The sequence below is a fragment of the Rhinatrema bivittatum genome, chromosome 8 (genome assembly GCF_901001135.1).
Source record: "Rhinatrema bivittatum chromosome 8, aRhiBiv1.1, whole genome shotgun sequence".
Lineage (NCBI taxonomy): Eukaryota > Metazoa > Chordata > Amphibia > Gymnophiona > Rhinatrematidae > Rhinatrema > Rhinatrema bivittatum.
In genome coordinates this window covers 74,681,477-74,698,579 of record NC_042622.1, presented here as the reverse complement: position 1 = coordinate 74,698,579, position 17,103 = coordinate 74,681,477, and the positions used below count along the sequence as shown (strand labels likewise).

At 39.1% G+C, this 17,103-nt stretch overlaps 1 protein-coding gene across 4 annotated transcripts in view; it reads left to right on the top strand.

Moving 5' to 3' along the window:
• PHF20 (PHD finger protein 20) overlaps positions 1–17,103 on the top strand; it is a 280,282-nt gene that overhangs the window by 204,357 nt on the left and 58,822 nt on the right. For 3 of the 4 annotated variants that reach the window (XM_029611169.1, XM_029611171.1, XM_029611168.1), the window contains one exon: positions 10,603–10,692. The exons of the other annotated variant lie outside the window; for it this stretch is intronic. In XM_029611169.1, coding sequence (XP_029467029.1) covers positions 10,603–10,692 — 90 coding nt within the window. The remainder of the gene's footprint in view (positions 1–10,602; positions 10,693–17,103) is intronic. 4 annotated transcript variants of the gene reach the window in all.

Here is a 17,103-nt window from a genome sequence, read left to right as displayed (position 1 = left end):
AATATGGTGAAAGGAAGAACCATATTTGAGCATAGTATGATATAATTAAGCATTTGGCTACCTAAGGAAAGGAGTCAAATCCTATATAAACCTCCTATCTGGGAACTAGGGCAGTCTCAGAAAGTGGAAGAAATATATTTGTTCTTATTTATTTAAAAAATGTATATCCTGCAACATAATGGCAGATAGACCACATTTCCCATCCATACCATCTGCTCAGCTTTACAATCCCTTTCTCTCCCTCAGAGATCCTTGGTGCTTGTCCCATGCCTTCTGGAATTCTGATGATACTATCTTTGTCTCCACACCTCCACTAAGAGGCCATTCCATGCATCGTCTACCCCTTTTTTTTTTTTTTTTTTTTTAATTCTTTATAAAGTTTCAAGCAAGATAACTTGTTTGTGACAGAAATATGTGGATCTCAAACAGTTCAAAACAAAATAAAGAAAAATATCAACAATTAACAATAAGATATCCACTCCAAGCAGAAAATTTAAAGGTGAAATAGTTATGGGAGCAAACTGAAGCAACCATAATTAAGGAAAAGGTTTAACATAGTTTAAACCAGCATAAACTGCACATAGCTCGGGAAGAAGTGAGTGGGATTCAATAAAGGGTTTAAGTTGCTCAGGAAGGAAAAAAATAAAACATTCGTCCCCTTTTTTAATAATACATTTATATGGAAAATGGAGAACCAAAGGAAAAACCTAAAGAAATGACTTCCTGATGAAAAGATAAAAAACTCCTTCGCCTGATTTGAGTCCCTGAAGCTAAATCAAGAAACATTCTAACAGGTTGTGCTAGAAACAAAACAGGAAATTTTCTAAAATAATTTCACATAACATTGTTTAAATCAAAAGATGATATAAAGGAGATTAACAAAGTACCATGATCAATAACTTCCATGGTTGAGTTTTCAAGAAAATTAGACAAATCATTTGGAAAATGAGCATTAGCACCAGATCCAGAGGTTATCCTTTTAGTAAGGAAATAATAGGTATTAATAGAAGGCATATTTTTAGCAGAAAAACCCAAAGCGTCCTGAAGAAACCTCTTCATAGTTGAAAAAGGAATCTCCCCAACAACTTTGGGAAAATTTAGGAAATGCAAATTGAGATGTTTGGCGTTATTTTCCAAAACCTTTACGCGTCTAGAAAGGACCAAACAATCCTTCACAGTAACTGCTTTAAATTCTTGGATATTCTTTAAAGTATCTTCAACTTTAGAAATTCTGAAAACCACCGAATTAACCTGGGTCTGCAAATCAGTTATGTTGTGTTGAAAATTTAAGGAAAATTGATCCATTTTAGAATTAGGCGATTTAAGAGAAGACCCGAAGCCAACAATTAAGTCCCACAGGGTCTCCAGTGACATTGCCTCAAGACGAACAGGAATAGCAAAAAACTCACTGCTGTCGATATTCTCAGCTTCCTGGGAGAGAAGAGGTGGGCAAGAACCTGACCCAAGCTCAAACGTTGTTCCAGATGCCGAGAAATCTGTAGGATGCTCAGAGGGGGACCCCGATAGTAGCGGGTATAGGAAATGAGCCTGGATTCATTGGTGAGTCTGAGAAAGACCACCACCACCGTGGACGCAGGAATTACGTCATCGCAAAGCACCATAATGTCAGTCTCCGGGAGGGTTCTTTGCGCAGGGGGGCTGGCGAAGTTCCAAGCTCAAGGACACTGCCTCTGCAGGCGAACACGGCTCTCCCAAACTACGCTGCACACCAGACTCCTTGGCTCCATCCAACGCTGGTGAGGACATGAAAGCAGGTGATGGCCAGTTGTTGTCTGGAGGGAAAACCCGAACCTTCCTCTTGCGCTTGGGAGGCATCTCAAGCAAGCAATTAGAAAAAAGAAAAGGGAGAACAGGACAGCATAGGCTACATGGCCTCTCTATGCCATTTTGCCTTTCTCCTCACCCAGTCTACCCTTTATATAATGAAATATTTCCTAAGATTACTCCTGGATTTTCCCCCTTTCACATCCATACTGAAGCTTCTGACTATTTAGACCTCATTGTGAGAAAAATAAAATGCATTTTTGTATTGAACTGTTTTTAATTGTTACTTACTTTGAGATGTATAGAGAGACAAGCGAGAAATCAAATCTAAAGTCTTCCTTAATTATTCATTTTCTTAATGTCAGCCCTCCTGAAACCTTGGACCATTGTTTTAGTGAAGCTTATTTCTCAACTAGTGTTTGACTGAAACTGTTCAGCAGTCCCTGGACCCTAGGTTGTCCCCTACGATAGCCCTAGTGATATTGTCTCTATTTGCAAGTACCATGAACAGGTTCATCAGCCTATCCCCCAGATTTTAGTTGATCCAGTTGCTGACATTTTCCAGTCTATTTCTAGTAGATTAAGGACCTCCATTAACAACACCAGACCAATACATGCTATCCTTTGAATAAATTCTATCTAGGCTATATTTATTTTCTTTTTGTGATGCCAATTTATAGATTAAATAAAAAATAAAGGGCACTATAACCACACCATAGCTATAAAACAAAACCAATTGAGTATTAAATAATTTCCTGCCTCCAAAATGCATGTGAAAACACTACTCTTATATGTCAGAATAGCATCAAATGTGGTACTTAGCTTTTTAATTATTAAAAGTGGATGTGGATCTCTATCACCCTTTGCATTATTTCCAGTCATCTTTTTTTTATTTCTTGCTTATTTATCTATATTAAACTTTCTTTCTACAAACTCCAAAAATAATGCCATCCATCAGTCTATAGTTCAATGCACACATTGTACACAGTGTACAAAATTATTCTACTTAGCTTCAAGACATCTTTTACAAATTTCTGATCCAGTCACTCTTGAACAAAAAATTCTGGTCCCAACATCAATGTTTGAAAAGAAGTCTGCCCCAGGGGACCTGTGGGAGAAGACTGACGCTGTCAATGTTGTTCCAACTATTCATATATGAGCAAAACATGTCAGATAATTCTTTAAACATGTGATCTAATTATTCAATTATATTCTCTATGATGTGTGAAAATTAAAAAAAAAACTTAAACTCTCAAAAGGTGGACCATTCAGTGTGCTACTCAAATATACTGTCATTCCAATTGGAACCAAAGTGTTACGCTTGTAAATCCAATGTTCTAGTTGTAATAATTGTTGATCCAAGTCACCACCTTGAATAGAAGGAATTAAAATGTCCAATATATGCCCCATTGTAAAGAATTGCAAGAATGATGTGCAGCTAGAAACTGATTTGATTTGTTTTATACCTGTGGCTACAAGAGAAAAAGAAAAAAAATTGAATAGCAAATTAAGGAATGGTAACTTTTTGATCATAGAAAGTAGATCTCTTTAAGTACCGCGTTTGATGCTATTTTGACACACAAGAGTATGTCTTCTCATAAAAGTGGTAACCTATAGATTAAACCTACATAGATATTAGATCTTTAGATTTCTTCAGCATAACCCATAACATGCTGTCTTGCTCAATTGCTTTTATTTTGCCCCTAATATATGACTACGGCTTCTGTTTTATACATTTTGAATTTAAGTGTTTGTTTTCCCAGCTAATTAGGGTTTCTTTGAGAGCACAAAAAATTGGTATGTTTCAATGTTTAATTAAGCAAGTACAGTTGTTTTGGTACCTTTTCCAGTTGAATCAAATATGTATGTTTCCATAACAGATGTACTGCCACATCTATTCCACACCCCCTCAGCACCCAGCATTCATACTCCCCCTCCCTCCAACCCCAGTCACACCACTTTCTCCCCATCCCAGTTCCTTCCACTCTCAAACTCTCTTCCTCCCGGTGGTGATCAGAGCTGATAACAGCTGTAGAATATACCCAGTAGGAGGATGAGGATATTGAAGATCCAACTGCTGCTACACAAGTATGCAGCTGAGGCGGTATCAGTGTGGAAAAGGCACAAAAACAGAGTAAAGGCTCCAAAGCAGACATGGGGAAGGCTGAGAAGAGTATACAGGGCAGTAGTGTTTTAACAGTGTTTATCCTTTTTTATATCTAAGTTAAAACCTAAAAACACAAGCCCTATATGTAAATCTCCCCCCCTCTTTTTTTTTTTTAACTTATCTCATCTTTGATTTAAAAAATCCCAGCTTCTATAGAATAGGAAAATATCTTAAGGAGACTCTCAGAGGGTAGGAGAATAAAAGTGGTGAAAAAACAGTGGGCTAAACTGAAAGGAGCTGTAGAAAGAGCAACAAATCTTTTTGCTAAAAACGTAAGAGGACCTGGATAACCTGTATCATCTCTTCATAATATTGCTGATGGATAAGGGGGGGATGGGACATTGGCAGGTACCATAGTTGATTGCATTTGTTTTTTAATTGTATGGTATGCAACAGAAACAATTGTATGCTATAAGAATGCTCTGTTATCTTGTCTATAAACTTAATAAAACATAATGAAAAAAAGAAAACCAGAAGTTCTGCCTAAAAATAAGAGCCTACTCTCTGGGACATGCTTACCCAAGATGTGCAAATATGCATGGATACAAAAAGAAACACTCCTGTCAGTCTGCCTATATCCGATGACACATCCTGAAAATTGGTATGGATTTGACATCAAACAGAAAAGTTATTAGGACACACACAAACACGGCAGTCTCATAAGTAAGCTGCTTAGGACTTTGGATAATGTGGCTTATACATTTTTAAAATAAGTACTTACAGATAGTATCTCCTCTGAAATCCAGTTTTCTGAGCTTTCTGTATGAAATCTCCACCATCTCTGACTTGAATACCAGCAACATGTTAAGCAAAAAAACCACTGAGTTGACATTCTTCTCTCTCCCTCCTGAGAGCCCCGGATCAGCATCATCAAGCTGAGCCCTAGTGTTGATCTCTTGACTAACTTGGTGTTGGTTGTGGAGAAGTGTTGCAAACACCAGAGGCTGAAGAAGCTTCAAAGTCCAATGATGAATACACTCCCCTTTTGGTGGCACAGTACAAATAACCAGGGGGATAGTCACCTGCATCCTCACTGTCGATAGGAAGGTATTAATTGGGCCAGACAAATAAACCCATGCCTTCTCCTTCCTTTTTGCACCCCCCTTATAGGTCAAATGACAATAAAGGAAAAAACAGATTAAGGTAATAATAGGAGCAGCAACAGGCTACCCATATAACCATCTTGGTTTCCCTCTTCCCCTAGCACCAGTTTTAGCCCTTACATCCTCTATTATCACAAAGATTTGTTTGTTTCTCAGCATCATCACCATAAAAAAATATTTCACATGCATGTATGTTCCCAACATACTCCTCAGTAAAGACTGAGGCGAAGAATTCAGTCAGTTTTTCTACTATTTCCTTGACCTTCCTGAGCACCTCTTTTGCCCTTCAGTAGTCTTGCAGCCCAGCTGACTCCCTCAGAGGCTTTTTGCTTTGAATATACTTGAAAATGTTTAATTATTAATTTTGCCTCTCTGGCAAGCTTCTTCTCAGATTCTGTCTTGGCTTGTCTTACTACTGTTTTACATCTAACTTGCCAATGCTTATCTCTTTGTATATTTTCTTCATTTAGGTCAGCTTTCCATATTTTGAACAATGCCCTTTTGGCTCTAACTGCCTCTTTTACTTCATCATTAATAGAAATATAAACATGACGGCAGAAGAAGACCAAATGGCCCATCCAGTCTGCCCAGCAAGCTTTCACACTTATTTTTCTTATACTTATCTGTTACTCTTGGCCCTTATTGGTAACTTTTTGCTTCTAATTTCCTTCCCCCCTGCCATTAATGCAGAGAGCAGTGCTGGAGCTGCATCAAAGTTAAGTATCCAACTTGATTGGTTAGGGGTAGTAACCGCCGCAATAAGCAAGCTACTCCCACTCTTATTTGTTTACCCAGCCTGTGTAATTCAGTCCTTGTTGGTGGTTGTCTGAATATAAATCCTCTTTTCTTCATTCCCTCCTGCCGTTGAAGCAGTGAGGTGCACTGGATATGTATTCCAAGTGAAGTATCAGGCTTATTTGGTTTGGGGTAGTAACCGCCGCAACAACAAGCAAGCTACCCCCCCCCCCCTCTCCCCTCCGCTTATTTGTGAATGCAAATCCTTTTTCCCACATTTTCTCTTGCCGTTGAAGCATAGAGCAATGTTTGAGTCACATTAACCATGTTTATGTTTATTGAATAAGGGTATTAAACAATGCTGGTAGTCATTTGGTCTTCCTTTGACCTTTTTTAATGCATGGAATACATTTTATCTGGGCTTCCAAAATAGTATTTTTAAATATCTACACCTCATACAAACTTAACTTTTGCAGTTTTCTCCTTTTAGTTTTTTCTAATTAATTTCCACATTCTATCATAGTCTCCACTTTTAATGCCACAGTTTTAATCTTCTCCCTCCAGTGATTGTCAGTTTTGATTGCATTGTGATCACTATTGTTTAAAGGCCTGTGGTGTGGTAGTATGGGATACTGCCTCTTGACCAATGGGTGATACTATTTCTGCCTGCTTCTAAAACACAGGGACTGCTGTTAAAAGTTCACAAGGCTGGGGACTTCCTGTAGAGAGGGTGTTGTGGAATGAAGACTTGACCTATTTCCTCATTTGCAGCTTCAATATAGTACTTACAAAGCTTCCCACTCCAATTGACTAGCCCTTTAGATAGGCCTAAGATAGACACTCTCATGCAGAAGAGAGAGAAAACCAACATGACAACCAAGCTGTGGCTTAATATAATATTTTATAATTCAGAAAAGCAAGTTTCCAGTGGGGTTTAGAACAACAACAAAAAAAAGGTACAACCAATGCATCACTTTATTTTAGCTTCTAATATTTTCTTTTTCATCTTCAAACCAGTACTTATAACCAGGACCTTTCCCTAGAGAGCTCTACTCCCTATTCTCAGTATTTCACCTTGTTGCCCAGAACTTGTATGAAGAAATCTTTAGGATTAGCTAACTGGTGACCGTTTTGGTTGCCTGATCTGTTTCTGCCAGCTACAGACACATTCTTATGAAAGGTTCCTGGCTTAATTTACAGGGCTTAATTCTTCCCAGCTTTAACTGCCCCAGATACCTACAGTTCACTGCAATTTAAACTGGCTGGATAACAAGTGCAAATATTAAACCTTTTTAATAGTGTAAATAAAAAGTGAGACTTAAGCCATTTTAGCCACTCTAATCAGAGAAAAAACTTTCACCAGCTGCTCTAAAGTTTACAGGGAATTAATTACTGCAGTTTCCCAACACAACTTCTAAACCATTCTGAACAAGGATTCACTTTCTCAGCAGTGGCAGAGTTTAGCTCTCAATGTTCAATAGTGAAAATATCTCCTAGTAGCTTCAAGGAAAATCTTTCATAGATTACTACAGCTTTTAATATTCCCAAATCAAAGTATTTAACACAATGAAGCATTAGATACCCCTGCCTATCATATTCCCTTTTCAGTTCCCTTTTTGCTAAAATATGTTAGAGAGAGAAGCAGAGAACTCTAACTTAACTCTAAATGAGGGTTCTATCTGCAGATAGCTCCCCTTCTGTCTCTGCTTCTCCTTCCTCCTCTTCTTGCATGTGTTTCTATAGAAGGACTGAACTTCTGGAAGCTGAAACTCCCTCATTTACAGCACCTGGCCACCAATTATGGGAAAACCTACTGAGTCATTCTGGCCCAGCCTACTCCTCCTCGTGTTTTCTCAGAAATTGGGTACTGGGGATTCTGGGAATTGTAGCCCCATTTGGTAGCCATCCTAACTCTTCTTTATTTTTGACAGATAACTAGATCAATCACATGGCCTCACCATAGTAACCCCTTTTACCAGTTGTGCATATTACTGAGCACTAGATCTAAAGTAGCTGCCTCATGAAACAGTCATTCATGGCATCTAAATCTTAACTTCCTTAGTATGTCGTGATGAGACATAGGACCAGGTCAGTACTGGAGTAATTGAAATCTCCCACTATTGTTGCCAAGTTTGCCTTTCAAATTTCAGCTAGCATTTCACAGTCTGTCTCTTCATCTTGGTAGATTGACAATAGTATGCTCCCACTGCTATGTTCTTAACCATCACACTTGGAATTTCTGTTCATAAGGATTCCACAGTGCATTTTGTTTTCTGCAGGATTTTTCTCATGCTTAACTCTCTGCCATCTTTGACATATAGTACCACCTATCCCTTCTGCCCTAACATGTCGATATCATTTATATCCTGGTATCTCACAGGGTCCCATTGCTTAATCTTCTTCCACCACGTCTCTGAAATTGCTATAATGTCTATATCCTTGTATAATGCCATACATAACTTTCCAATCTTGCAATTCAGATTTCTGGTATTTGCATAAAGACATTTTAAAGTAAGGGGGTTTTTTATACTTTTATTTCTATTTGTAATCACAGCCTGCTTATTAGCAGATGATACAGGCATTGTAGTCAGTCACATCCGTGTGCTGTTCATCTACATCCATCTGGGCTACTTCAGCCGTAACCACAACTTTTTTTAGTGGGATATTCTTTAATAGGAATCCTTGGTAGATACCGCCCTTCAAACCATGCACTTCTGAGCAATTGACTGCTATCCCCCAAGGTCTAGTTTAAAAGTTACTCTATCTCCTTTTTAAATGTTAGTTCCAGCAGCCGGATTCCATCCTAGTTAAGGTTAGATTAGCCTCCTTAAATCTACTGGATGTGCCATCATTAAAAGTTGTTCAATTAGATGAGTCCCTTGAGCGCTTATTTTATATGCAAAGACCTGAGCTCTGGAACTCACTTTCCCGCCCCATCAAAGAAGAGACTTCCTACCTTAAGTTTAGAAAGCTGGTAAAGGGATTCTTTTTTCATCAAGCTTTTAATAAAGATATGTTAATTTTTTTGGAGATTTTGACTAACTGATGGTTAGGCTAATATCATCCAGAGTGGCAAAATTATTGTATGGGCAGTTTGTACAAGAATAGTTCTACTCTTATTTATAGTAATCATTGATTCTTAATTTTATTTATCATTTTACTTTTTAAGCTAAGTTAGTTTTAATAATGGGAGTATTGGAGCCTGTACAGAACTCATTATGAGTTACCTTTGTGTGATTTGTCATATTAAATGAAATTTTTGTTCTAGATATTTTAACTTATGTTTTATGACTGTATTTATTGTAAACCACTAAGAAATTTTGATTAGTGCTATATAAATGTCGAAATAAAACTGCCTTCCCTGCATTCATACTCTGGATCTCAGCCTGCGTTTGGGGTTCTGCGCATGGAACTCGAAATGTTTCTGAGAATGCAACCTTGGAGGTTCTGGATTTCAATTTCATACCTAAAATCCTAAATATAGCCTCCAAAACCTCCCTCTTTTACCTTCCTATGACAGTACTCATATATGCCACGACAGCTGGTTCCTCCCCAGCACTCACTAAAATCTTATCTAGGTGGTAAATGAAGTCCACTACCTTCGCACCAGACAAGCATGTTACCAAGCGATCCTTACACCCACCAACCTCCCCGCTATCTACATTCCTAATGATTGAATCACCAACTATAACCCATCTCTCCTGGGCATTAGCCCCTGAATATACATCCTCAGTGCAAGAGGATAAAGCATCACCTGGAGCGCAAGTTCTAGCTATCACATCAAGTTGATGGTCTCCTTCCAGGTGACCTTGCTCCTCCAAAGCAGCACAAGGGCTGCTAGACTGGAGTTGAAACTTCTTTGTGTGTCTCAGCTCTTCCAGGACTGCCATGCTGACTTCCAAAGATCAGACTCTGAACAACAATTTTATACAACAATAATAAATTGGTAGAGCAATAATAAATTAATATAACAATTAATAAATTAATGTAACTAACTTAAGATGATTTTAATGCAATTACCATGGACATGTCAAGTTTTAAATAAATTTTGGCTACAAATTATTCAATATGGAGATTGAAATACTAGCTACATGCTGCTCTCTCTTCCGATTATGGTTCTCTTTTCCTGCAGGAGGATTGCCCAGTAGAGTCATAATAGTGCACACATGCATGAACTCCTGACAGCACTCTGTTGTTTTGTACCCAACAACTCTTGCAACAGAAAACACCCTAAGGTAGCAAGGGTTGAAAGTTCAAGTAATAGACAGGTAGTGAGTAACTTGTGTTAGATTGAATATGGGAATTTATATGCTCCTCTACCCAAAATGAAAGAATCTCTCATTTGGGTCAACTCAATGAGCCAGTTGTCTTTTTTTTTTTTTCTTTGTCATCATTTACTATATTACAATAGTCAATGATAATACTTCCTCTTACATAATTAAGACATTCTATTGATGACTGGAAGAAAAATTGCAATGGATTAGAAAGAGGTTGAGCTACCTATTTTCAAATGGTAATACATTGAGTCTGTTTTACCGATAGAAATGATGATTTATCTAGGATGATATGAGGGAAAAAAATTGGTAGGAGTGGCAGTTCCAAATAGATAGGATAAGTGGCATAGATTTTGTGAATAGCAGTGTGAAATATGTGAAAGTTAGACTGAGCCATCCTTGAACTATAAACCTGATTTGTATAGATTATTGTAATGATAATCTGGGATAGCAAATGGCACTTGTAATTCAAGCAAAGCCATGTTTTATTTGACAAACTCTCGATATCTTTTAAAGCTTATTAAATGTTTCATTCCAGCTATTAAAGAAAAGAAGAACAGAGAGAAAAAATACAAAAACTTTTTAAAATTGAAGTTGAAGAAAAAGAAGAAAAAGAAATCAAAGTCAGGTAAAGTACTTTCTCCAAGGACTAGCAGGATATCAGTCTTCCCAAATGGGTGACAATCATCCAACAGAGCCTGTGTTGATGCGATGACTTCAGAGCTTCAAGAGCTTTTGGCATGCTCTGCTGAGTATATGCTGGCCATCCCACATGGGTTATCGTACTGTGCCTCCCTTCAGTTTCTCTCTTTCCACGGGGTCCAACAGTCCTATTTTGATCAGTGAGTTGTTTTTTTAACATAGCACACCTCAAAAATCCACATTTTTCACGTGGCCTCCCTCTGTCAGTGTTTCCTCAACCTGTTGGAACCTTAGATGTTTTTTCACCCCAAGCTTGAAGTTTTCTTGTTTTTGTTCACCTACATGTTTCATTGGTATTTGTGTATTGTGATATCAGCTTGGGATTTCCAACATCAAATCATTTTATTTCATAGTGACTATTTTTCAGCCCGTGACCCTTAAGGTGAAAGCGGCCAGTGGCTTCAGAACGTACCCCCATGATAGATGTGTGCTTGGAAGGTGACCATGACATCTTGTGATGCTTCACTTGCAGGACGTTGACTGCTATTGGCCATTGGTTTCCTCTGAATCTCATGCAAAATCTCTTCAGGCCAAATAAGTCCAAGCCATCTTTCTTGGCATTAGAGGCATCGATGTAGAAGGTCTCAGGCACTGCACCAGACTCTGGAAATGCATTGATAGAGAATATAAAGGTAGACCATCCTCTAGCTCTGCCACTTGATGAAAGCAAGGGATTCTGCTTCATTAGTGTCAACATTGAGGGGACATTGTTGCAGAGTATAGAATGAAGGTGAAGGAGCATCAACATCAGTTCTGGTCATTCCACAATGTTGAGAGCAGGGAGTTACTGGTGGTAGCCTTACATCTTCACAAGCATTCCTGCAGAGAGGACAGCTCATTCTTGAAAGAGACTGGGTGATTGTGAAAACCTCCAAGACATCTCAGGTGATTCACGAAAATATGATCTCTCCTGCTGCTTCCCATGCTGTCTTAGTATTGGCAATATTTGAGAATGAACTGAACAGGAAAATCCAGTAAGTAGGGGGGCCTCCATTTGTCTCGCTTAGCTGTTATCAACAGCAATTCAAACGGATACTCAACCCATGCTCAATTCTCAGAGCCCCCACCAGCAATTTCATAGATACTGGTGCCCAAAGGAACATGACATCAGCGTTCGCTCTGTTTTCTGTTTCCAGTGTATCATGTGAGCAAGAGGGATGGTTGGAGGAAGCTTCCTGAAGGCATCAGATTTAGACCTCCACAGCCAATTGAAGGTCTCTCAATGACCTTGGCTGCCAGACAGATGTGTACTCAAGATGCATCATTGGCCCAAAGATCAGATTTGGAATCTGAGCATTCTTAGGGCTATAAGTATGGATCCGATGACTACTCTAATCAGAAGAAGTCAATAGGTCTGCCCTTGGGCCCCTGTCTTCCACAGGAAAGGAGAAAGTCCCCACTAGAGGACCTCTCCTTTGCCATCTTTATGAACAGAATGTCTGAGGACATTCACTTGGAGATGGAAGAAGCTTCCAGGGCAAAGCTTTTGGACATTGTCCAGTTTCTTGATCCCATTAAGATTGTTGTAGCAGTGCCAGTCAAGGATATCCTAAGGGACATACAGTTAATATGCGAGACCCTCCTTTTTGTTGACAGGAATGTAAACTTAATGTACCCCCCCTGTTAACAGGAAATCTCCTTAGTTTGACAAACAGCTATATCACCAATCTATTGAAAAGTCTCTCATGACTGCTAAGAAATCCAGGACTCATACCTCGGACCCTGAGAAAGAATCCTGAGCTCTTGATACTCTTGGGAGAAAAGCATATAAGATTGCATTACATAATATCACATATTATTTAGTCATACAATCTTAAACTCTAAAGAAACATTTATCTTTATATAAAATCTTTGTTTAGATAATCCCCTAGCAAAACTTATAATAATAAGGATATACAAATTACCATTAAAAATATCACCCGAAAGTGGCAAACATTATATATTTAACAGGAGCCCAAACGAAAAGAATTCTAGGAATAGGCTTAACATAATACTAACAGTGATTATTCCAATTTTGACCTTCTATCTCTAGGCATTTGGGGAAGAGGTTACTGGCCTACGGGGTTCAATAAACTGTTTCAACTGTTCTACTTGGAAAAACACAAAGTTTTCGTCACCTTTCTTTAACAAGCATTTACAGGGATACTGCATTGAAAACACAAAACCTAATGCAATAACATCTTGTCTAAGTGACAAAAACTCTTTCCTGCGACATTGAGTGATCGGAGCCATATCAGGATATAACCTAATTTCTTGGTCGCAGAAATTCACAGGAAAATTCCTAAAGTAATTTCGCATTACATTCATGACGTCTTGTGTTGTAATAAATGACACTAAAAGGACTTTCCTCTCAATTATTTCCACATTAGAGGATTCTAAGAACCCAGTCAAATTAGATGGTATTTCCACATTATTTTCATTTCTAGCAGTAGCCCTATTTGTTATAAAACTACAGAAATTAATAGAGGGAATATTTTGTTCAGAAAATCCTAGGCTTACTGTCAAAAACTTTTTTAAGGTGGTATAAGGCATTTCCCCCATAATATGGGGGAAATTTAGAATTCTCACATTTAACTTTCTCAGTCCATTTTCTAGTGTCTCTAGGCGTCTTGAAGATGTTAACTGTTCCTTTATAATAACAGAATTAACTTTAGCATTAGTTTGAAGCTTATTTTCAATCTCATTTATCTTGTTTGTCAAATTAGTTCCCTGTTCTTGAATCCCCAATATCTTCTGTTGTATATTGTAATTAAGGGAGTCTACATTCTTCTCCAGTCTGGTTAGCGAGAGTCCCTGGCCTGCAACCAGATCCCATATGGCTTTGAGTGTCACAGCCCCGGGCCTCGATGTTCCCAACGCTGACTCACCAGCAGTGACCGGGAGGGTGATGTTCTCTCCGGCTTCTCGAGCCTCCCCTTCCTCCACCGGGGGCTCTCCCGATGCACCTGGGCCCACTCCAACCACCTCAGGGTCCGTCTGCACTCGGGCCGGTCCTTCTCCTTCTGCTGCTCCAGGGCTCACTCCCTCCAGCTCTGGCGCCCCGGACGCATCATCCAAGTACGTCTGAGCAGGAGCCCCAGCTGGGTCGCGCTGCGCCGGAGGTGCGCGAAGGTCAGGGCTGAGGGACGTCTCTGCTGGCGACGCACTCCGCTCTCCTGCTGCACAGCTCGCAATGGCCTCCTCGGCTCCCTCCAAACTCACTGTCTGGGCCAGGAAACGCACGATGTCAAGCTGATTAGGTCCAAGTAAGGGCTCTGGAGGGAAGACCCTCACCTTTCCCTTTCTCTTGGAAGGCATTATCAAGCAAAGAAAAACTTTAAGAGAGATTCAGAGATAGCTGGCGTTCCACCAATCCGTTATGCCGCCATCCAGTTCCCACATATCTTACCAGCTCTTCCTGAGCCAGTACTTTGATAACATTCTGCAAAAAGTCAAGGATTTGTCATAATTTCTCTCTCAGGAGAAATCAGACTATCTGATGTCAGTAATGAACAAGGGAAAGGCATGTGGAAAACACTTGGTCAGATCAACCTATGACTATTTTGAAACGGCATAGAGAGCAACTACCATTGATGCCTACAGTCTCTCATGGCTATAGACTTCAGATCTAAAAACAGATGTACAGAACATGCTTGCTGCTGTGCCCTACAAGGGTAATAACTTCTTTGGGGTGCCGAGGAGACACTTCTGTCCTTTAAAGAGGCAGCATACTCCTCCCTCTCTTTCCCAACAACAGAGGCTTTGCTCTCATACCAAACAGCAGAGGACTTCTAAACCTCAGTCAACTCCCCCATCAAAACCTGGGACAGGATTTTGATTAGATCCAGGAAAATATAGCCAAAATTCTAATATCTGTTCTAGGCAACCTGCGGGGCAGGGGGGGGGGGGGGGAGTCTGTGGATTTATGCAAACTGCTGGCCCAGTATAACCTCAGATAACCTGGGTTCTAAGCATACTGCAAAATAGATATGGACATTCTATTGAAAATCCAACCAAATTGCCCCCCTAGAAGTCAACACTATATCTCTCATTAGGATCTGCTACTTCAGCAACTCTCCTCCTTTTTGGAGACCAAAGTGGTTGTAATGGAATTGATTGACCCAAGACTGACATGTTTGGCTTAAGATATATCTAGGCTTCATTGGACTCTGCATTCTCACACTAGCCCACACCACATGACTATACAACAACTGAGAATGGGAGGAGTAAACACCAGATGTGCAAATCCTGTGGGGAGGGAGTTCTTACACTAGACTGTGTTTTGAAAAATCGTATGTGTCTCTGAGTCTGGTCTCAAGACTAACTCGGATAGGGGTCAAATCTGTGCATTTGATGCTTGTAAACATCATGTAGATGGTAAACTCATCTCTATACAACCTTAGTTTTGAGATTCCCGTTAAGCCTCCCCCTGTGTCTATTACTGACCAGACTGATAATGGCTTTCTTTGAGCCATTGGACTCTTGTAAGCTTACCTGGAAGGTTATATTTTTGGTGGCAATCAGTTCAGCATTCAGAATCAATGAGCTGCAGACTCTACTCACTTATCTGCCCTAAGTAGTAGTCCTGTGCACATACCTGAAGTTCCTGCCTAAGATAATGTCAGTCTTCTACCTTAACCAATCACTTGGCTTTCCAATATTCTTTCCTAGGCCACATGTCCACAAAGATGAACAAGTCTTGTGCAGTTTGGATTGCAGAAGAGCCTTAGTTTTCTATTTGAAGAAGATTGAAACAATTAGAAAGTCCACCCAGCTTTTGGTTTCTTTTGACCCAAAGAGACCTGGCATTGCTGTAGCTGAATACGCACTGTCTAATTGGATAACAGATGCATCTTTCTGTTATGCCCAGGCAGGCTTGACTCTGGAATGGCGACTTCATTGTGGCTTCCTCTTATGACAGGAGTTCCAAAGGATTCATCTCTCTCAGCAACCCTTTTTAATATTTATCTTAGATCGCTTTGTAAACTTTTTTGTCAGGTCTTGGTCTCCATTATCTTCATGCTGACGATATCCAGTTTTTGATTCCCTGTCAAGGTAATGCGAAAATTACACTGAGCGAACTAAATAATTATCTTACTACCATTTCAACTTGGTTAGCTCATAATCTGTTCTCGCTCAGCATAGGAAAAACAGAGCTTATCCATTTGAATAAGCAAGGGGGTTTACATTTTCCAAACACATTTTGCTTTCAAGGTATGCAAATTCCCATTGCTGATGAAGTGCAAAATCTTGGAGTACTGATGTATTCCACGTTATCGTTCACATCGCACATCAAGTCACTAGTTAAGACATCATATTGGAAGTTAAGGATGTTGAGACGATTAAAACCTTATCTTGATTTTTGTTTCTTATGGTTTTGCAGGTTTTGTTCTCAAATTTGGATTACTGCAATTCTCTATTTTTAGGATTGCCAAAATATATTCTACAATTCTTGCAGATGATTCAGAAATCTGCTGTAAGGAACCTAACTGGTACTTCAAGATTTGATCATATCTCTCCAGCGCTAAAGTCATTGCATTGGTTACCAAGTGAATTTAGAATGCAATATAAGATCTTGTATTTAATTCACAACACTCTCTAAGTCATGATGCTCCTATTTGGCTCAGTACTTTGTTAAAGATTCATAGTTCTGTTAGACAGTTAATGTCTGTAGGTCAATGTCTGTTGAATATCCCTAACCATAAAACTATATGGCTAGCGAATTCTCATGCCAAACTATTATCTATTGCAGGGAACAGAGTTATGGAACAAATTATCTTTAATATTGTGTAAGCAGGAATGTTCAAGAAGCAGCTCAAGACTCACTTGTTTCAACTGACTTTTTTTTTTTAAGTTTCTTCTACTTATTAGCAGTGAGGCCAGAGGTTAGAGTTTTATTAATCTCATTTTAAGCCTATTTTTGTGAGTTATTTTGTTTGTACTTGATTGACATTTTTTTGTTAGTATGTTGTGATGATTAGGTATGTTTTATCATAAAGTTGTAATGATTATGTATGTTTTTATTGAAAGCTGCTCAGAATTTTAGATGATGGGGCATATTCATGTTTTTAAATAAAATAAATGACTGTGGCCCACCTGAGTTTTGCCACCATGGAAGAGTTTTACCAGGTTGTGACATGGAGTTAAGTTCACACATTCACATCCTATTTCTCTTTTGGATATGGACACCCAGCATGACAATAGGTTTAGTTATTTTGTCCTGAGAGGTCTCACTAAGGTTTAGAATCAAACTCCATCTCTACTAGAGCCCATTTCTATTATCTGCAGGTTGCCGTTAAAAAAAAAAAAAAAAAAAAAAAAAAAAAGTAATGGCCTCTTGCCACCAAAAAACTGTCTG